This window comes from Cyprinus carpio, chromosome A17 (assembly GCF_018340385.1).
Source record: "Cyprinus carpio isolate SPL01 chromosome A17, ASM1834038v1, whole genome shotgun sequence".
In the NCBI taxonomy this organism is placed as follows: Eukaryota; Metazoa; Chordata; class Actinopteri; order Cypriniformes; family Cyprinidae; genus Cyprinus; species Cyprinus carpio.
Genome location: NC_056588.1, coordinates 3,661,813 through 3,685,184, shown reverse-complemented (window position 1 = coordinate 3,685,184; position 23,372 = coordinate 3,661,813). Strand labels below are relative to the sequence as shown.

The following is a 23,372-nucleotide window of genomic DNA, read 5'->3' as shown; positions in this document are numbered from 1 at the left end:
ACACTCTCTCTCCCTCAACTTTGTGCCATCAGAACGCGCAAGTGGGACAAGACGGGTGATGGATCAGCAGGTGAGAGAATTTATCACTCATGACAGACACGAGAGAAAGTGAGGAGAGCTTATTTATGAGTTCGGATACAGGCTGAAATTGATATCCTTTACAGAGCTAAATGCCTTTAAAATTAGTAAACAAAACACAGAATAAACAGATATCCATCACTGATTTATGCTACAACAAAATGCTCTAAGTAATAGGGTGTAATATCAATTTTTAGTGCACATGGCAAGGACACTCGTATACTGTATTCGGCGGCATAAAAAGCGAGCTGTAATAATCCCATCATCTATAACAGAGGCGATATCAATATCACATAATCTTATTAAGAGACTCTTTATATCAATTCGTGCAGCTCCAATTCAAGGTTCAGCATAAGCAATAAGGCAGTAGACGTCATGTTTTATTAAACAAGGATGTACGAGATGCAAAACATATTGTTACAAACACCTCAAAAACAACATAAAAACATTCCTGTCAAGTTTCAAGGTGTGAAAAATACCCTTACATCCATTTCATCATCACCTTTACCTTCAAAACCCAGCCTCGAAGAGAAAATCCAATGTGTTCATGAATGAAACCTTACATGTTGACTGCACATAGCCCAAATCTGCATTTTAAGTTGATTCCGAAAGCAGGTGTGTGTGTTTTGTTTGCCATTACAGTACAAATTAGTGTTGCATCTTCACACTGGAGGTGATACGTGCTTTGTTCTGCTAGCTCTTGACGTGCGAGGCGTCTGCGTGTGTTTGTGTGCGAGCAGATAGACAGGATGCAGTGCTGCCACCCCACTCTGAGCTGAAGCGCCCTGGCTAGGATCAGATGTGAGGGCAGACAGGTTATCGCTTACTTGACATCAATAGATGTGCCACAGCAACCAGTGGACCACGAACCTCCCCCTGTCCTAATCCCCAAATCAGAGAGAGAGTGAACGGAGGGAAGGCTGCTGTGCGAGGAGGTGTCTGGAGACAGATTGGGGTTTGTGGTGTGGTTTGAAGGTATTTGTGGATTCTGGGGTGAGGAGACAGGAGGATGGCCTGTCAATCTCTACTGGATCATGAGTGCTGTGCTTGTTATTAAAGGGACAGTTCACCCAAGAAATAAATTCTGTCATCATTTACTCACCCTCAATTCATTCCAAACCTCCATGACTTTCTCTCTCATGTGAAACACACAAGGAAGTATTTAGAAAATTGTTGGAATTTTTTGTACAAGAAAGATAAAGGGGTCCAATTTTGACTGGACACCAACATTCTTCAAAATATCTTTGACACCATCTCTTTTTTTATGATTAGAATGATATAAGAGTGAGTAAACAATGACAGAATTTGTCATTTTATGGGTGAACTATTAAAATTATATTCTATAAAAATAAATATGAATATAATTAAAATTTTAATATTATTATTATTATTATTATGGTTATAAAAATATGTATAAAAAAAATAATAAAACGTAATATAATGAAATAAATATATCTAAATTAATTTAAATACTTCCTAGATATTTATTATATTTGATTTTACTTACTAAAATGTTTTTCTGTTTATATTTTTATTTCTGTTTATATTTATTTTTTCTTTAAAAAAGTCTTAAATTTTTTGTTATATACTATAATATTCATAAATGTTATTTACGAATAAGACCAAATGCTTATTCATGAACAATACTGACTCACAAACCACATGCTATCTGCACTACATAGTATGTGAGATTTGAATTTGAATGACTCAAAGCATAGTGTATTGAAAGTAGTATGTTAAAAATGCCCAGATGGTAACCATTTTTGGTGCATTTAGAAGTTTATGGATGTTTTGGGACTTATTTGTTTTTATGACATTTTCCTAGTGAAATAAACAGCTTTAAAAGCCTAACGTGTATTTGCTGACTGCCAAGGTGGTGGTTTGATTGTTTCAAAGGTGTTTTGAGCACTGAGCACTTTAGTCAGTGGGTCAGTCTGGAAAACAAGCTAAAATATCTTAAACGAACAAATGCAAGACCAGCAAACAACCTTGGGCTGGTTCAGCGGGGTTAACATTAAAAAGGATTTCAGATGGAGAAAAACGGCTGCTGAAGCTGCAACTACAGTTTTTTAACTGTTTAAGCAGCAAATTAAAGTTATGAAGTACTACATTTTAAAACAATTAATTTAGCTAAATGATAACTCTAACATGCAAATTCAGAACAGAATAAACAGGGTTTGTTACTGCAAACAGAAACTTCTGAAGACCATTTGACTACACAATTTTGCTAAAGTGAAAGACCGTACATTTAAAAATACATACAATTACTAAATGTTTCAGTAGTTTTGTTAACTTATAGGAGCATAACAGCATGTAAATGACCTCTAAAATTACATGGACTAATAGTCATGGCCACAAAACTCCAATTAACCTTTTTAAACAGTGTCCACTCAGATGTAAAGAAAAAAAACTGTGTGGTTTATGAACTAACTGACATATAAACAGTGTCTTTAATGTTTGTGTGTATGTTAGAAAGCAGGAGCACAGCTCAGTATTTGTGTGACTGGGGGCCCTTGTTTCTGTGTCTCATTTGCCAGTAAAGGCCTGTGTGTGTGTGTGTGTGTGTGTGTGTGTGTGTGTGTGTGTGTGTGTGTGTGTGTGTGTGTGTGTGTGTGTGTGTGTGTGCATGTGTTTGTGTGTGTGTCATTAATGTGATTCAGAGACCTGGATCCACCACCCAGCGCAATCAATAGCTGTTTCATTTCACAATCTCTCAATGCCTTATAAAGAAAGCCCACTCCTTTTTTCTCTCTCTCCCCTTTTTTTCCTACCCTCCAACAGCCAGCCTCCTCCTTGCAGCTCTCCCGTGGGTACCGGAAAGATCCGTGCTCACATACACACACATATATGTGCACGGACACACACACAAACACACACACACTCTCCACCTGCCAGCTGGACTTAATGCCCAGACATTAAACCTGTGAGCACATCCTGAGAGCCCCGAAAGCTGGATGAGAGACAGCGAGTATGTGACCCCGCTCTCTGAATCAATAAAAATGAGTGAAGCCCCTCACTATAAAACACAATGTGATTTTCCTCCTGCAGTAGAGACGGCCGGTCACACAGACAGATGGATAAACAAACACGTCTCACTGGTGCATGAGATAAACATGAGACGCTTCTGATACAGGTTACTAAGGGATCGACACTCCCATTGGAAAGACAACTCATAAATGAGATCTCTTTAATATTTCAGTTCATTTTCATAGACGGCAGTGATAATTAACGAAGGACAAATGAAGAACATTGCTCATGTCTTCTACTTCTCAGACGTTTTAGAAAAAAAAAGTTTTAGAAGAGATCTCAACTAGTGGTCGAGGGCAAATACAATATGTCTATATAATACAATGATAAATTATACAGATTTAAAAACGGATACATGTACATAAGTTACCCATGATAATATATGAAACTGTTAAATTATCCATGTTTCTTAATAATACATTCAATTAAAAAATACTTTTGATAATATTAAATATAATCATATGTATTTATCTTCATAAAATTATTAAATGTTTTTAACTTTGGAATAGAGGAAATGTATAATTTACTGTAAATTATTTATTTAAATATGATAAAACACCATATATATTTTTTTTTTTTAATTACACGTTTACATAGAGGTAATATTTTATAATATACATTGTTTTAACATTTACAGTAACCTATAAAATATTTAAGTATTATATATTACTATATAAGAAAATGTTAAATTATACATGTACATTTATAATTTACTTTTGATAATATGAAAATTTGAAAAATGTGTATATTACACACACACACAGTAATTTATCAGTAATTTACAGTAATTATAAATTATCTATTTATTACTGTAAAATGTACAATTCTACTGTACACCTCTTTTTAAAAGTAAATTCACATAAATGTATTAATACATTTCAAGAAAATGATGAGCTGCTATATGCTTTTATTTTTAATCATTCTTTTTGTGCATAAACAATTGAATCATGTGTGCCTATTTTGTTTCCTCCCAAGTAAATTATGAGAAACATCAGAGACAGAGTTGATACTTAAATTAAACATGACTGAGAAACATGATGAAACTATGAAAGAGCAAAAATCCTCCTTTAAGATTGAAAAATGAAATTTCAGTAGATAAAAAAAACAACAAAGCAGTTTGAACCTTAAATGCAAACACTACTGAGCATGTGTTCATTTGTTAACTTATGTGAGTTTTCACACACTGAAGGATATCGAACAGATAGACGTTTACTCACAAGGTGAGTTTCCAGGTAGAGTTTGAGGCTGTCGATATCAGCTCTGGGTGGCGTCCAGTTGTCTGTGGTTTCTAGAGCATCTCTCAGCCAACAGATGAACTCATCCAGTTTGCTGACAAAACCCTGCAAGAACAAACACACCGACACATCAATGCAGCCAAACACAGCAAACGTGACTGCTTTGACATAAAAAGTCTCGAAACATTAAAATCTGAACAAAACCACCATGTGTTACACCACAACAAATAGGACTTCAGAAAAATAATCAAGTGTTTTGATAAGGTTTGATAAACTGATGATAAAAGTTTCGGAGCGAGGGATTGCATTTGTCAAAAGCACACAATGCTTAAGGGAATGTCACACAGAAGCTGCCCTTGATGTTCCTCCTGCTTTTTGCAGTGATAGGAAATTCAGTGTGCTGGTGTGTAAATACTGCCATCTACTGGACCAAAGAAAAACTATATAGCTACCAACAGCTGATTGTAGCTAAAACAAATACTGGAGGAACAGTTTTACAGGAGACGTTTTACAGAACGTCCAAATTACTCTGAACCATACAACAAAAGTAAACTGGGCATTTCATACCTCAAAAAGGATAAAACAACCCATAATGGAGTCTATATTAGTATCTATAGCTAGCTTTGTTTGAGGAACCGGCCAAAATGTTGTTATTCACTGAAAACCTTCCACCTCCGCCACAGCTCTCAAATGTCTTTCATAAGACTTCAGAAGTCATATGGACTGTCTTTATTATATCTTTATGGTACTATTGTGTTATCTTTGGGGCTCAACAGCACTCATTTGAGCAGTTTGAACATTCTTCTGCATATGGAAGAAAAAGGATGAAATGAAGACAAGTTAAATGATGACATTTTCAGGTGAACTATTCCTTCAAGTCTGTGGTTAACCAGAGGGTGAATGACGAGGATCTGAGCTCTAATTAGAGTGACAAATATGCTGGTCTTCTCATGTTTCGATGTCATACGCCCATGCAGATCAAATACCATTTCATAAAGTCTCTAATGATCCATCTGAATGTAATATGAGAACATCTCGCCCTTTCTCTAAGGCAGCTCCTACTGCTCATTATCTAACTTTGGCGAAAATCAAAGATATTGATACAAATGACCTCTCCACAGACGCCGGCTAAAAATCCCATAATTTTATCGACTGCTCGGCCTTCACCGGCAGAAAAGCTTTGAAGTGGGTGAGACTGGCTGTGCTTTCAAAGCTAAATGCTGGAGAGGAATCAGATGTGCCATTTCAGATCTCAGAATAAGGCCTTAATGCATTTCCTACTGGTTTATTGTCTGTATTTTTTGAACAGATGAGCTGGGACTGGTTTTGGTCTGGAAGACTGTCTTGGTCAAGCTGGCCAAAGCTGGTTGATTAATTTTATGTTGAAAGAAATCCCTCAAACTATTGCATATCTCTCCAGCTCTAGTGCAATATAGTACATCATCATATAGACCAAAGGAATTCTGTGAAATTGTGGCAGTCGCTGGAGATCAATAGATACTGCCGCTAAATTATTCCCCTGGCAGGGACGCCGTGTAATTCGCTCTCATCTTGTGCACTGATAAAGCTCTCAGAGCAGATGAATATGTAGCCGCTGGTCATGGCATTAACTGAGCTTGTCACCAGACCTGTTTGTGAGTGTATTACAGAGGGAGGAAGAGAAAATGAGACACGAGTCCATGCCCCAGAGAAAGAAAAAGAAAGAGACAGACAGAGAGAGTGAGAGAGAGCTAATGGACAATCTCAGAAACCACTGCTTTCACCGTATTCAATACATACAAGAATTGTTCAACCAAAAATAAAATTTTGTTGATTATTTAATCACATTGATGTTGTATGTCTGCTTTTATCATGTGTGTTTATATGCATTAAATAGGAATTGTTCAAAAATAAAATAAAAAGAATTTACATTGCTTATCATGAATATGTCACAATTTAAAATGGATTTAATTTTCTATATGCCAAAAATAAATAAATATACATTATATATGTATATGGTCTTAAAGATAAGCATAATTTTTCTACCTAATATAATCATTTGCATATATAAATATAATAATAAAAAAGTATATTATGATACAATAAAAATGATCATAATTCACTGCCCTCTGCAGCAGCTCTCAAATCAAATTCTATTGGGGGAAAAAAATCAGTTGAATAAAATGTGTGTGTGTGTGTGTGTGTGTGTGTGTGTGTGTGTGTGTGTGTATATATATATATATATATATATATATATATATATATATATATATATATATATATATATATATATATATATATATATATATATTTTTATTATCACTGCCTTATTTTTATTACCATAACTGGCACCAAAAATAAAGACACAAAGACAAAGATATGCAATGAATGTCAAGGTGGGGGGAGGCAGAAGAGACACAGATAGAGAGATACAGAAAAATACAAGGAGAAGGGGAAGAAGAGCTGGTGGCGTCATACATGACTAGGCCCATGAGATGCCCCCAAGAAGAGTCTTCAGCTGCCAGCTGTCTGTTGCCATGAGAATGAAGTCATCTCCAGCGGCTGAATACTAATGTAATCAATCACCTCCTCCTGTGACACACATCATCTCAGGTGGATGTGGCTGCCTACCTCCACCCGCTCCAGTGAGCTTACTGCACACATGCACACATACACACTCACACACCTGCACTGGAATCAAAGGAAGGATTACAGCTGAAAACTTTTGAGGGCATCCTTCCCTTCACTAGTTATCCACCTCCATCAGATTGGCAAGATTGCCGTTGATACTGTCCATAAGACATGAGGAGTGTTAAGAAGTGGCCTTCGAAAGTGCTTCCTGTGTTGTAAGGAATGATCTACTTGGATAAAACCGTAGACTGAATGTACAGGTGATAAAATATGAATTAGTGTGAACTAAAATAATTCCAGTGGACGATAGAAAGTCATGACACTTGCCGAAATGTGCCTAATGTTATTGATCATTCTACATCAGTGGCCATTTACAGTACATAAAATTAGCCTCTATGTTAAGTGTTTTAAGAACTAGTCTGACCAACTAACAGTAAGCCAATCTACATTTTTATGTAATGTAATGTAACTGACCCAAAAAAAAAATATGTTTTGATCTTAAATAAATAAAACAGATGTCTAACTTGTAAGACTAGTCTAAGCATTTTATGTAACCGGCCATAGAATGAAAGCAAAAAAAATATTGAACGCACATAGTATAACCACATTATAACCAACCACAGCAGTTAGAGCACTAATGCAAACCTTTAATAATTTAATAGGACACCTCCTTGAAACAGTGCAAAAATCTTTAGATCACTTGCCTTAATTTCTTTTTCTTTCTTTCTTTTTTTTTTTTTTTTTTTTTAAAGACAGTAGTGGCAGATATAAAATTGTTTAATTAATATATTAATTTATATTGTCTTTTTGGGTACTATGCACTTTTTTTTTTTTTTTTACCAGAGCACCAAAAGTTGCAAAAAATGGTCGGCATCTAAATTATCTTGTTAAAAAAAACTTGATTTCATGCACTCATTATTGTCTCATTTTCTTAAACACAAACAAGCACACACAAACTAATTTATATGAACTAATGTTTCTAGTGTTCTGATGGTGTTCTTGACGTAAATTTCCATTTGACCACCAGATGGCGATAGTACGCTACTATGTTTCTAAGACAGTAAATAAAAACGTAGAACTAATCCCAAGGTCAACAGTCAGGAAATAAAAAATGTTTATGCTTTAATTTTTATAAGTTAATTAATATGCATTATTCCATGATAAACATTTCAAACCACAATGTCACATTGTGCTGACCTCACTAGTTTGTCTCATGATGTTGCATTTAAGTGGCATTCAGTTTAGTGTTATAGTTGGGTCCTATGGAAACTTGCTTGTGATGTTCCTTAATTGCCATCTGCTAAATTAATAAAATGTAAATACAAATTTGCATATTTAATATGCATCTTTAATCCATGCATATTTTTTTCAATTTCTTAAAGTTAATGCATCACACAATAGCTAAAGATGCACTGCATTGAAGGATGCAGTGTTCATTCCCTGCAGTAATTCTGTTGCATACTGCTCATTTCAGCAAATTTACTAGGTCATTGGGGTATTTCCATGCATTCAGAAAATTAGCATACTGTGCATAGTCTACATAATATATAGTTCAGCAATAGTAAGAGAATGGTAGTATGCTATTCTGCACATAGCCCATAAGAAAGTGTAGAACCAGTCTGACAAGTTTGAGTTTCCTCAAGCCCCCAGGTCCTTTATAAACATGACTGCATGTTCTTAATTACACAGCTAATCATTTAATTACAGACTTGGGACTGAAGAGAGGTTGTTGAGAAGTGCAATCCTGTTAATTAAGCTTTGAATATTAGCAAAAGGCTGAGGTGGCTTGTTAGTTCATTACCCCTTTAGTTATCAGCTGTTTTTAATATCTGCTTAGTGTAGTGACACATATTAGCTGCCGCCTCTTTGTGAATGAGGACTAAGGCATAGAAATGGCTTCCTTAATGATTATATCCCTTTCAAATTAAATCGGAAATGTAGAACTGTGATAAATGTAAGTTTAGAGGGTTAGCATTAACACTTGGTTGTTCATTTAGATTTGTTGAGTGATTGGTTATGGAACTAACACACTACTCTTACTATTTTTGCAATATATAACAAGTATCCTAGGATGACCTGCTTTATTTGCAAAAATGAGCAGTATACAGGAAGAGTACACTGGACAGTATAGTGTAACCCACAATCCAACTGTAACATAACATGAAACGTTTATCATAGAATGCCTACAGTTACTATAAAATATATACTGCACAGTATTCAGGAAACCTTACATATGCCAGAGTACAAAGTATATACTGTACAGTATTAGTATATAGTACAGAAAGCACAGTATATATGGAACAGTATGAAGTACATTCAAAATAGTTCACTGTATACTGGCTTGGATTCATCATACTTTATATATAACAGTATTCAGTTTCATAAGCCACAGTATATGAAATATATGAAACAGTATGAAACTGTTTGGTATAAACATGAAAGTATGGTTTTTAGTATATGGCACAGTAAGTCCAAAGTGGCACAAAGTAAGCTAGTATTCAATTTCAAAAACAGTTGGAAAAGTTATTCAAGAATACTGTGCCAAAAAGCAGAAATCTCTTACCTCTATCTTCGCCCAGACATCATGGTAGTTCTCTTGGTGGTGAATATCTGCTAGCAGTTGCTGTATCAAGGGTGTGCACTGAAACATCATCTTTGGTGCATTGGGCTGGCCAGCCGATATATTTCTACCCCTGGATTCTGGTGTGCTTCGCGCCCCATCATCCTCAGACAACAGGTCGCTGAGTGGGCCAGACTCGATGCTGTCATCCAGGGAAGGTGCCACGTCACTCGAGGAGGTAGGTGAAAAGCGGCCGGCTCGGGAGGGCTTCTTATAGGGGTGAAGCAAAAGGAGATCACTGCTGCTCTCCCAATCAGGGTTGGCCTCAGTGAGCTCCCAGTCATCCACATCCTGGATGGACTCCTCCAGGCCCCTTTGTGGTAAAACCTGAGCGAGGCTTTCCAGCTTCAATGCTAACATCTCTGTCTTTTTCAGCTGGGCGGGAAGAGCGAGGAACTCATCCGAACCATACCAGTGTTCTTTGGAGCTCCCCGATGCGTTGGAGATGCACAAACCATTCTGGTTCACGATCCAGAGAGAACCTGTGGTGGGAGCTTGATCGTCTGGACTGGATGACATTTCCCGCTGGTCTGGGTCTGAGATGTCCTCCCCTGAGGATGGTGGTGGGCTGGAAGAGTCACTGTAAGCCTGCTTGGCTTTGGAGTGCATAGTCTTGAAGTTTGTCAAGTGCTTCTGCGTGTGGAATCCCTGCACAGCCTCTGGTGAGTGTCTCTCCAGAGGAACTTCAGTGGACACAGAAGGTCTCTTGAGACTCATCTGCAAGATCCCTCCATTCACGGCATGGAGACTCTCGTAGGACTGACTCCCATTGCCTGGATAAACTGATTCCAGCTCCAGCCAGAACTTGGCGCGATCTGGTGTATCCAGAAGGGAGGGTGTGCTTCTGCTCAAGTCAGCTTGGTACTGGAGAGGCGAAGACCTAGTGCACCTTGTGTCCCCATCACCCCTCAGATACATGGGCTTTTTAGGCAGAGGCTGTGTGGGAGAGACGTCACTCTTAAAGCCACCTTGAAGAGGGCGTTTGGAAAGGCCAAAGCCACTATCTCCCTGCATTGCTGAATCTGGTGCACTTTCTTCTTTAGTGGGACCACTGATTGTCTCTTGAGGTTCCTGGGTGGGGGTAACAGACTCTTCTGCAGGTGGAGATGACACCTGGTTTTGTCTAGAGGCTGCAATGTTGAGGAGATCCACACTCTGAAGCAGTTCTGGAAAGTCTTGCTCCAACTCGGGATAAAGGGAGCGTGGCCCTCGACCTTCGGGGTCGTCAATAGGGCTGTAGTCGCTCAGTTCATAAGCAGTGATACCGCAGTCCAAGGAGAAGTAGTCCTTACTGCATTTAATGGTCAGTTGACCAGAGTCGTCCACTTCTGTCAAAGCGTCCAGCCGAGCCTAAAGATGATCGAGATCACAAAAACAGGCTCATTTGCAAACTCAAATTTAAAATGTAATCAAATATATTCTATGTTAAAAGAACTCAACTAAGATAAGCAAGTACACCTTACTGCAAGTGTCTACTAGAAAAGCATGTGTGCTAGAGTTGTCTAGTCTGAATATCTTTGGTGAAGTGTATATCAAATGAGTTTATGGTACACTCCCAGCAAAACGTTGCATAACTAACTTTCTGTCCTTGTAAATTCGTATTGGATGTACCCTAAGCAAGGGATGTACCCGCTTTAGGTGGTTTAATTTGGATGACATTTTGGAGATGTATCTGACCTCATCGTGATCCTGGCTGAAGGCTTGCAGTATGTCAGTCTGGCGGGTGTAGTTGCCGTTGGAGTCCTGGAGGCCCTGGAGAAGCCTCTCTTTCAGAACCAACACGGACACTCGCAACTGGTGCCAGAGGAGCTGCACGCTCCGGATGTCCACTATGATGTTCACGGAGTAGGACAGGAGCTTCAGGGAGAACTCGGTCTCCAACAGTGCGTGGATCTGCTCGACATGATCGGATATGTCTTCACAGATGTCCTATCAGACAGACAAATGCACAGACAATCAACAAATATTATGATCTGCAATTTTATGCATGAAATTACACATCATATGATGGCACTGGATTCATACAGCTCTTTGGAAATACACAATTTCTGATGATGTGGCTTTCTCAACCACTTCCTCCTGTGCTAAAATACCTATTTCCATCAGCAATCCAGAACCCACTGGATATTAAAGAAACACCCTCTAAAGGCTTTTTAGATAGAAGATGTCTAATGTTCAGAAAAAAACATAATTCATTATAATTCATGAGAAAAGAACAGGACATGAGTAACAAGTACTTTGGAATTTTCTGAAAGAAGAGATATTTTTTCCAGAACCACGGCTCACTGAAGCAAAGATTGAATTACTCAACAGGATATATCTGCATTATGCATACCAATTATTATGTTAACAGCTCAGATTTCAAGGCCTTTCTGCAGTTTTATCATTTACTGTAGTTTTGTTTTGATAAAAGGGACTAAACGATCCAAGTACTAAAGTACTTGTCATGCACCTACTGTACCTTCAACCAGGCACAAGTGAAACAACATCACCATGTTATGTATCCATATAAGAGGAAATGGATGGACATTTGAGTCATTTTCACATGACATGTGAATAATACAGAGGAGATCTCAGAATATACCAAAGAGCCATGTGGTTTTCCCAGTAAATTACCACAGATTATGTCTTTCACGTCATATACGCTACTGTTCAAAATGTAGGTACATACCAAACAGTGCAGTTTTGCTTCTTGATATTTTTGAGATTTTACAATGATTTCACTGGGATCTTATTGGGATATATAATATAATTTTAGTTGCTAAATAGTTCCGGTTTATCTGGTTTATCTGATGTGAAAGTCACATCAGTGAAGAGCACATTTATGACCGTGGGTCACTGGGTCTGGGGGCTTTTTTTTTTACTGTCACTGTGGTACAAATCATAAATCAAGCAGCCAGGGGCTGATATTAAAAGGATAGTTTCAGAAGCAGTAGCTAATTTCAGAAAATTAGATTACGAAACAGAATAAGATGAGATGGTGTAGATACACTACATAGCAACTGCATATTTAAAGAGACCCCAAAAAAGTATTTGGACACTTAAGTCTCTACTTAATAATGTCTGAATGTCATTCATTGTATTAGATAACGATTGCATGTAAAGTTAGATAACAATTGCATTTTTTTCACCAAGTAATGCAATGAGATTAATATTTTTTAAAGTGTACCTAAAGTGTCCGAATACAGTTTGGGTCCACTTTATATAGTTGGAACATGTTATGTTCCCTCCCCCAGCCTGTGTAAGTCAGGAGGCTCAGCTGCTAGCAAAGTCTGACAGTTGTCTCATCTCATCCAAACTTTAAACAACATTTATAAACTTTTAATTCAGGAGGCAAAATAGTTTCCTAGGACATAAACTGAAACTTCCTTTTCAAACATTTTGTCACTTCGATATTATTGTAATTGCATCATAAAAACTAAACTAAATAAATAAAATAAAATAAACAGTATTTGTATTTAATCGCATTAAATTCAAAATATCAGTCCAAGTGACAACTGCATCTTTGATATCACGGTGTAAATAAATTTTTTTCTGAAAAACAAACTAGTTCAGTATTTTGTCCAAAACGTGAAAATGTCAGAACCTAAAAAGCACTAAGACAATTAAGAGAAAGGTGAGAGAAAATATAGTTCACAGAAGCATTTATGGGGCACGGCAGACATGCCAAAACAACTGCAGCTCGTGGTCAACACAGCAACACCAGAGTTGTGGCCAACAGCATCTTTGATACGGTGTCGCACACTCCCTAAAATAACACGGCACCACTAAATGTAGGTCAGATATGCCGCCAAAAAGCAGCAGGTCTCATACACTCCTGCCTCACTGGCTCAAAAACAAACAGTAGAGTGCAAGCTGACCATGTTACAGGAGTCACAGATCACCTACTGTAGCACACATACTATAATACAGATTATGATGGCTTAACCAAACCAAAAGGTTCTCTAAAAATAGTGTCAAGATAAGAATCACATTAAAAAGATTCAAATATTGAAATCATGAGATACTAAGGTGATATAGTAGAAGAACTATTTTAGTCATTTAGTCATTAAATGGTTGATGAACAAAACATTTACAGTTAAACTAAGCATTTACAAACTGTGTTTACAAACTCTTTACAATGATTCAAATGACACTAACTGATTCTCACTGGTCAACTGCAGCATTATAATGACCACAAAAATATTTAATTAATTGTCTAAATTTCTTACATAGCTACGCAGGTTTCAGGTCTCTCATATCACTCTGTGGTATGCTTTTCTCCACTCAAATCAATATTTTATGTCCCATTTTCCAAGGTCAATGTCACAAAATAAACCTTTCAGGGTCACACAAGACCCTGATCACCCACAGTCTTTATTTTGTGATCCTGACCAGTTAACTGTATGCATACACCAGTTCAGTAAACCAAGAAAGATTTTTTTAATTTTTTTTCAGATTCAGCTTTGATCACAGGAATAATAGAAAGTAGTTCAAACTATAATAATATTTCACAATATTACTGTTTCATTGTGTTTTTGATCGAATAAATGCAGCTTTAGTGACACTTCTTTCAAACATCTTTTTTTTTAACGACCGACCCCAAACGTTTGAAGAGTAGTGTACAATGATTACACCGTAGTACAAAAAATCTTGGTAGTAGCATGGTACTTTTAGGTACTTTTTTTATCACTGGCCAGTGAAAGTTGTAAGTGCATCACAGCTGCCCTGTCAATACCATGTGACCTCTGATGACACAAGCACATGGACACGCATACAAACACTCACACAAAAGTGAACTTTCAATAAAAGTTCTTCCTTTTACAAATGCAAAATAATACATAAACCTCTTCCTACTAAATACACCAATTCACACCTAAAATGTGCAATAAGCAACACCAAACACAAAGCCAGCCTACTCCATTATCCACAAAAGAAACTCAGCCACTCGACTTCACATCCTAACAATATTTCAAACAATCTTCACAATGTCAACCCATCAGAGGCTTCCTGTTAGAAATATACTTGAGCATGTCAGTTGATCCCTCCTCTTACCTGCTCGCTGGCTGAAGTGAATCACAATGAATCAAAGAGAATGAAGTCAGAGATTGGTTTAGTGTGCTCTGCACAGCATGCAGCGCTGATGTGTGTCAGATCTGATGTCAGCTCTGAGTGCTTGTGCTGCCTGATATGCTATCGTTCTCTCTCTCTGTATCTCTTCCTCACTCACTTCACTGGCCTGTTTCTTCCATTCTGTCTTTATCTTCGGAGGAGGGGCTGTCTCACCAAACCGAGGGGCTATTTTGGGACCTGACCTCTCCCTCCCTCCAGCAGCCCTCGTGCTGCTCTCACTTTGTCTGGCCCACCGGCACGGGCAGCTGCTGTGGGGGGGTTACAAGGGGGTTTGAGGCGTAACTGGAGACGCTTAGGTCACAGCACATATTGGGGCTTCCACATTGATATTAACATCAACAAGGCTAGTACATTACATTAATACAACCTATGTCCAAAGTGTTAAAAAATGAGGTTTATTTACAGCTGTGTTAAGGATTTGCATACTAAAATGCTTCATAATGCAAATCAATGTGTTTGGCACAGTAGTTTTTAAGCAAATGCATCACAAACATGTACATTTGCATTTTTATCTATGAATTTGAAACACTGAAAACATACATATTAAAATAATATTAATCTCTCAGAAGATACAAAAGATTCTTTGGAAAACTACAAGAAGTATTCTGTTCCGACGCAGCATTGACACACCATTCATTTTAAAAATAATTAAATGTAACAGGGTAAATAGCGAAAAAATAAAATGTTTTATTTAGCATGGTAAATAAAACTGATGTGTTCATGGCTCACTTTTTAAAATAGCATGGTTTTTAAAATAGCATGGTTTTTGATGAAGTACCTTGGAAAAACCATGTATGTGTTAATCATACACTACCGTTCAAAAGTTTGGGTTCATTAAGATTTTTTGAAAGAAATAATACTTCCTAATTCAGCAAGGATGCATTAAATAAAAAAATTTAAAAATTACACTAAATACATTTATAATGTTACAAAACTTTCTATTCATCAACTTATGAAGCACCACAACTGTTTTCAACATTGATAATATTAAGAAATCAAATCCGCTTATTACACTGATTTCTTAAGGATCACGTGACACTAAAGAGTAATGATGCTGAAAATTCATCTTTGATCACAGGAAGAAATGACACAAAATATATTCAAATAGAAAACAGTTATAATAAATCGTAATAATATTTTAGAATATTATGCTATCAAATAAATACAGTCTTGGTAAGCATAAGAGACTTCTTTCAAAGACATTAAAAAATCTTACCGACCCCAAATTTTTGACCCATGATATATAGCTTTAAGTACAATGGTATTACCATTTGATGCTTCAAAAGAAACATGGTACCACAACAGTAATGTTTTATAAGAAAATAACAACAGAATTTTTATTCAAGGGCTTTTTAATGTTTCTTAAGCAGCAAATCAGCATATTAGAATGATTTCTGAAGGAACATGTGACATTGAAGACTGGAGTAATGATGCTGAAAATTCAGCTTTGATCACAGCAAAAATTATATTTTAAAATATATTCACATAGAAAACAGTTATTTAATAATATTATTTAATATATTATTTAATAATATTTCACAATATTACTGCTTTTACTGTGTTTTTGAACAAATAAATGCAGCCTTGGTAAGCATGAGAAATATTCTTAAAAATGCTTTAAAACATCACTAGAGTAATATTTTATAAGAAAATAACAACAGAATCTTTATCCAAGGGCTATAAAAAGGTCAGCTAGCTAGTAAAAAGTTGCCTTAATTAACTAAAAGGCCCAAACATAATCTATAAACTTTAATTCTACCAAATAGATTTAAAAATGTTAGTACTGCAGTAAATTAGTAAATTAGTTTTCTATTATGACTTGATTTTTTCATAATTATAAAATTATATAAAAACAACTGCAACATGCAAATGGCACAAAATGTGAAATCTTTAGCATATCTGCAAATCACACAGACCCACTATACATCATTCTCTCTCTGCAGATGAGGCTGAAGGAGTACTAAGATTACATCACTCCAAATACATGCCCACGTGAACTGATCCGGTCTCAACTGGGTAAAAATACAGACGTGAGAAACATGGGTGTGTCTGCGTGTGTGTGTAAATCACATCAGTGTGGGCACACCCGGCGTCCTGACAACTGCTAAAGTGCTATTACATGCTATTAGTGCCAATTCATGTGTGCTTTATTAGTGTGTGTGTGTGTGTGTGTGTGTGTGTGTGTGTGTGTGTGTGTGTGTGAATCCTTCTCATACTGAGACACTCTCTACATACTACACAAATAAGGGTGTGTCTGCAGACATTGTTCAGTGGGCTGGTCTCACTGGGGAATGTGGACATCACAGCTGTGTGCTAAACTCTTGGCACTCTGACATCCATTAGTGTGTCCACTCTCTACATACTACACACAGCTGCTACTGCAAACCAGACTATTCCATTTAGAATCAGTTCTGTACTATCCATCCATCCATCCATCAGTGACAGACATCCTCACGTTCTCTCATGAATCTTTGTTAGTGACGCCATCTTTTGGTCAATGGTTTGCCATGCAGTAACAGCAATGTTCTTAAATATAACATACTTATAACATACAAGTCTAACTTATAACCTACAAGCCTACTTTACGTAAAACACAATTACATGAAAAAACAGTCGGACATGCATTTTCATATATCAAGGCTACTTTATACAAAATACAAATATATATAAAAAATGGACATGCACGAACAAATGGGTGTTCATAATTACTATAAACTAGAGTTATACAGTACATTACTGTTCAAAAGTTTGGAGTCTGTGAGTTTTTTTATGTTTTTGAAAAAGGTATTGTAAGAGATACATGGGTGAGTCAACAGCAGAAAAAGGGACCAAAGATGTTTCAAACCGTATAAGCACCACTGCTCTAAATGTACCAGCAGATGGAGGCAAACATTTGGCAACAGTAAACATTTAACATGATTACCGGTCTTGTTCTAATTATTAACACAACACAATACATAAATCAACACAGTGAAATTTAAAAATCATTAAATGTTAAACTGAGGTAGAAATGACATGATGATGACAGGAAAAATTCTAAATAATACACATGATCAGTGACACAAATATATCTATGTTAACTAGTGTTCAACTTACACAAAACAGGAAGTGTATGTTTGTAAGAGTCCTTTACATCATAAGAGTTTCTAGTTACAGAGCCTCACTGTGACAAGTATCTTATGCTTTCAAAGGCAAAGATACAGAATTTTTTTTTTCTATTTGAATATATTTTAAAAAATTTAATTTAGAACATCATCTATTTGAATATTTTGTAACATTATAAATGCCTTACTGTTACTGATACTGTTACTCCCTTACTGACTCCAAACACTTGAACAGTAATCCTGATCTTCTCCACAAGGTGGCGCTGTATGCTTGAAAGTCAAAGACAACATATAGTTAAGAACACCTTGCCACTGGACTTGAAAAGATGCTTAATAATTCATTTTCCTAGACTTGGAAGAGACATGTGACTTTCTGAGAGACTGAAATATGTTTTCGTTATCTGTAATTGCCTCAAAATTCCTCTTGAAAGTAAATGATTGTTGACGTTACATTTTCAGGATACAAAATACATCCTGAAATCTCAATTCTGACAGGCATCACACATGATGAAGAATCAGTGGTCATATGTCACAGTCAGTAGGAAGCCTGAATGTGAGTCACTGAGTGTAGGAGTATCAGTCGGTGCTGCGCTCTGTGGCCTCTCATGGAGAAACAGATGTGTGCTGCCCGACTGACTCATTGTCTGCTGATACTGAACACAAAGCCTTCAGTCACCCCCTCAAAATAACACTGGATTAAGCAAGAAACACACACAGAATTCTTCACAACAACAACACAAAGCATCAACAGAGAGAGAGGTTTTATAACGGTCCACTAAAGAAGCAGAAAACGATGCTCAACCAACCAAAGAAGAGAAGCAGGCAAAAGTCAGAATGCCATGCTGAAAAAAGAAGGTGCAACACTCCCTATAAAATCTATGAAATATCTTCAACATGGCTTCTTTTCCTTCATCAAACCTCAAGAACATCATATATAATGATAAAAACTACATTTAAGCTTTAGGGTCATACTTCGATAAATCTTTTGCAAAATTTTAAAGGTTTATATGTACACGTTCGAAAAAACTACTTGTTTATGAAAAATAAATACATTTTTTAATTTAGCAAAATATTTCTTAAATTTAGAAATTCTAAATAAATGACTAAACACTTTTTTAAGACAAGCATAACTTATATATATATATAGATAATATCGTATATATATATATATATATATATATATATATATATATATGTAGTATGTATGTAGTATGTATGTATGTATGTATGTATATGTTATATATATATTTCTTATACGTATATATATAATATATATGATATATATATACATATTTTTAATATTATATATATAGATGTTAAAAAGTAATTATATTATAATATTTCTATATATATCTATATATATATATATATATATATAATGAGAATCTATATATATATCTATATATAGATATATATATATATGTATAGTATAAATATCATTATAGAAATTCTAATATAATATGATATATATTATCCAATTTCCAAAACACTTTTTAAGACAAGCATAACTGTGTGATGTATATATATATATATATATATATATATATATATATATATATATATATATATATATACACACATTTAACACTTATTATATATTTATATATATATATATATATATATATATGTGTGTGTGTGTGTGTGTGTGTGTTAATTTACATATTTAATTATAATAGTTTATTAATCATTTGCATCATTTGCCACATTTATTGGGTCCAATATTTTCTTATTCTACAATAAGAGTCTCTTTACAAAGCCTCATTACATTATGACAGATTGCTAAAACAAGATCTGAAGGAATGTGGCACTCAAACTGTTCAGATCAGACTTAAAATATTTGATTGTTAATAGCCTAATGGCACAACCTCACTCAACAAAAAAAAAAAAACAACTGTGGCAACAACAACAACACCATCCCAACAAAAAAAAAAAACCCCCCCATACACACACACAAACAAACACACACACACTTATTCTAAAAGCCTCAGACATGATTTATTAACAGGAAAGGCAGCTTCTCAGACTGGCTGTAAACCGCCGTGACACCAGAGACTGCAGTGTGTTTTTTAACAGCAAAGACTAGCAGGTCACGTTCCAGCAGCAGTGACACATTCAGTTAAAGAAGAGATTCCTGTAATACATTCATAATGCACAGACTTCACCGAGGGGAACAGTGACACAGCCAGTTTCCTTTTCACTTTCACTTACTTAAAACTATAATGAGCTATCACATGATGAAGCACAACCACAGGCTGCCTGATTCTCCCTTGTGAAAGACATCAAGAGGGTGAACGTCTAATTAAAGACTGCTGAGCACACTGTTCTGATTCAACCAACAAAAGCAAAAGATGAAATGAGAGTACAATGATGTTACTAAAACCTCATTCTTTCAGACGGTGTTCTGTAATAGTTTCTCAATCTGAAAGTGGAGCAGAGGGATTCAGCCATTCAGCTGTGAGACTAACACTGAAACTCTCACTATGATCTCATCATCACTGTATCAAACACGTGTTGATATGGGATATCATCAAGTCATCATATGGTTACTACAGTGCAACAGACCAGGGTTTCCCAAACTGGGGTTCACGAGTTGATGAAAGTAAAAAAAAATATATATTTAAATAGTAAAAAATTAAAAATAATTGTTAAATCAAAACATTTATCAAAAATAAATAAAATCTCAGAAAGTAGCTTGCAACAACATATGACGTTTCCTCTCAAATTGCTCAAAAGAGAAATATAAGATGAGAATTTACTTAGGAAAAATTATTGCATGCAGTGTGACATACATCTGGACAAACTTAATGCAATTATGGAAATAAATACATATTTAAATGTCCATCAATGCACCAGCAACCTAAAAAATACATCCAGCAAGCTATGCTGTGCTCTTAGCAGAAATAGAGTCTGAGTTGAGTAGCGGAATCCGTTAAGAGCTCTTGATCCATATCATATCCAACTAATCTAGAACTCAAAGATCCATTATGGCTTTTAAAGTCATGTTAATTAATAAATTAATAAATTAATTAAAAGTCTTTCAGATTGTTACAATAGATTTATATTTCAAATTAATGCTGTTCTTTTGAATATTTGAAAAATATTAAGCAGCACAACTGTTTTCAACAGTGATAATAATAAGAAATGTTTCTTGAAAACAGCTTATTAGAATGATTTCTGAAGGATCATGTGACACTGAAGACAAAAATAACTCTGGTTTGCACCACAAGTATAAATTATTTTTATATAAAAAAGGTTATTTAAAATTTTAATAGTATTTCAAAATATTAAAGTATTTACTGGCCTTAGTGAGTATAAGAGACTTCTTTCAAAAACATCAAATCTAACTGACACCAATCTTCTGAACAGAAATAAATAGCACCATTATGTTGCCATGGACAAAGATACATTCAGCATCATTAAAAATACCTGTCCCCTTAATGCTGCATTCCTGTACTCTTACCTTGAGTTGTACCAGGTGCACATCCACATGTCTATTGATGCTGTCTTGCTGCACAGAGTGTGTGAGGTCTCTGACTCTCTCTGTCGTGGTCCTCAGCCAGGTCTCGATCTCCGGCAGATGCAGAACCACCTTCCAATCGGCCCCTGTGTGGAGAGGAGGGGGTTTTTGGTACCTGCGGTAGGGATCTTGTTTTTGAGTCGACCCGTCTCCGCTAACGCTGGGCCCACACGGATCATCATGTTTATTGGGGCCGGGTTCTAGGGTGGGAGTCACAGAGGTTATCATAGGGGAAGAAGCCTCACTGGCCATCGGTGATACAGCAACATTCATGGTGAAACACAGCGTGATCCTGAGGACGGGGATTTTTGGTTTAGCTGTTCAGAGAGGAGACAAAAAAAAAAAAAAAAAAGAGAATGAGATTTAAAAAATAAATAATAAAACCAAGTAGTAAAAGTGCAAAACACCCATTAATACTGAAAGAGCTGCCAGATTTAGTTAAATATTATATTAAATATTTAAATATATAAATTATAAATATTATAAATATTTAAATAAATTAGCCAGAGGTAACAACAGATGCAAATCTAATGGTGGTCACTGTCAAAGACAACAGCATGTAAATTGGCTCTCATGGTGAAGCATTAGAAAAGCATTTAAAGAAAGGGATTTCTCATCTTAGGGAATCTTAGGGAATTATTTTCTATTACGAAGAAAAAAGTATTACCAAACATGGATAAAAATGCCAAACCACAGAAAAAAAAAAACACTGCACAGCTGGTTCAGGAAACATATTAAACCCTACAAAATGCATATTTGAGATGGTGGGTTTACAATTCTGAAATCCTTCAGAGTATGCAATTCGCATTGCAGAGAGCATTTCATTAAAACAAAGACTGAGTCATCAATAACGTCATAAATTTCCCAGATACAAACATTTAAAAGTTCTATGTGTCGTTTTGAGTATGTATAGAGAATAAAGATGACCTCAAAGCTAAACTAAAGTCACAAAACTCCAAAACATTGATTCAATTGGGAATAGAAACCCATAAAGTCATGTCACAAAAATCCTTATATCCTATAATATCCTATAATATTTATATCATATTTGTCATATTTCACCATCATATTCTGTTTAATCCTGGATCAACTCTTTTACATCTCTTACAGTGAGGATTATGTGCGTATTGCCATCTTAGCAACAAATGCTATTTTCCAAGACCGCATGATAAATTACAATGACAAACAATAGTCAAACTACTTAAATCATTTAAAGAAAAACTACATATTTGATATTTGACAATATAAAGGTGACACATTTTTCATTATTGTTATTGTTAACTAAACCAAACTATTACAAATTGTTTTCATTAATGAAAATAAAGCTGAAATTAAATACTATATATATATATATATAAAAATTCATAAACCGATAAAATGCAATGGACAAAAAGCTTTAAAAATACATACATGTAAATTAAATACATCCTTTTTAAATAACAGAACTCACTATGACTCAACAGAATTTGACAAACAGAATTTGTTTCTGCAGTTGAATATTCAGGTAACACTCTTTATTAAAGTGTCCATGTTATACACAATACACATGATCTTTACAAAAACATTTATTCACATTTGCTGAAGAAAAAGCCAGTGGCGTCTACTTGTGCTAAAGTCAATGCCACAATGCAAACTCACTACTAATGTAATTATTGCATTAGCTACTGTAACAGACGCTTAAAGTCTATGAATAATGCACGATGAGGTCATTTCTAAAGTTATACACAACCTCATTACATCAGCAGCTAAGGTCATTTCCACCCTGCACAAAGAAATGTGACTGTAAGGAAGATAATTCTGTACTGGAATAACTGACACTCATCATGAAGCCATATCACCGGCATTAAACAGCATTGAATATCTAGGCCACTGCAACAGGGAAGTCAACGATTGGAAATCAATATCTTGCATGATCCGGTTTGAGCATCTGGTTAATATGCTGCTTCAGCACCCAGTGATGCCATCCCACCAACAGCATCACAGCAATCCCATGAATTATTCAGCTAAAATTATTCAGCTTCCTGGCATTTACAGCATATCCGCATGTATTTGTTAAAGCACAGATGAAG

At 35.7% G+C, this 23,372-nt stretch overlaps 1 protein-coding gene across 1 annotated transcript in view; it reads right to left on the bottom strand.

The window, feature by feature from the left end:
- LOC109107518 (A-kinase anchor protein 6-like) overlaps positions 1-23,372 on the bottom strand; it is a 126,514-nt gene that overhangs the window by 86,674 nt on the left and 16,468 nt on the right. The window contains exons 3-6 of the mRNA XM_042773378.1: positions 21,247-21,620; positions 11,248-11,499; positions 9,514-10,920; positions 4,323-4,445 (exon numbers count right to left, since the gene is read on the bottom strand). Coding sequence (XP_042629312.1) covers positions 4,323-4,445; positions 9,514-10,920; positions 11,248-11,499; positions 21,247-21,576 — 2,112 coding nt within the window. The 5' untranslated portion in view covers positions 21,577-21,620. The remainder of the gene's footprint in view (positions 1-4,322; positions 4,446-9,513; positions 10,921-11,247; positions 11,500-21,246; positions 21,621-23,372) is intronic.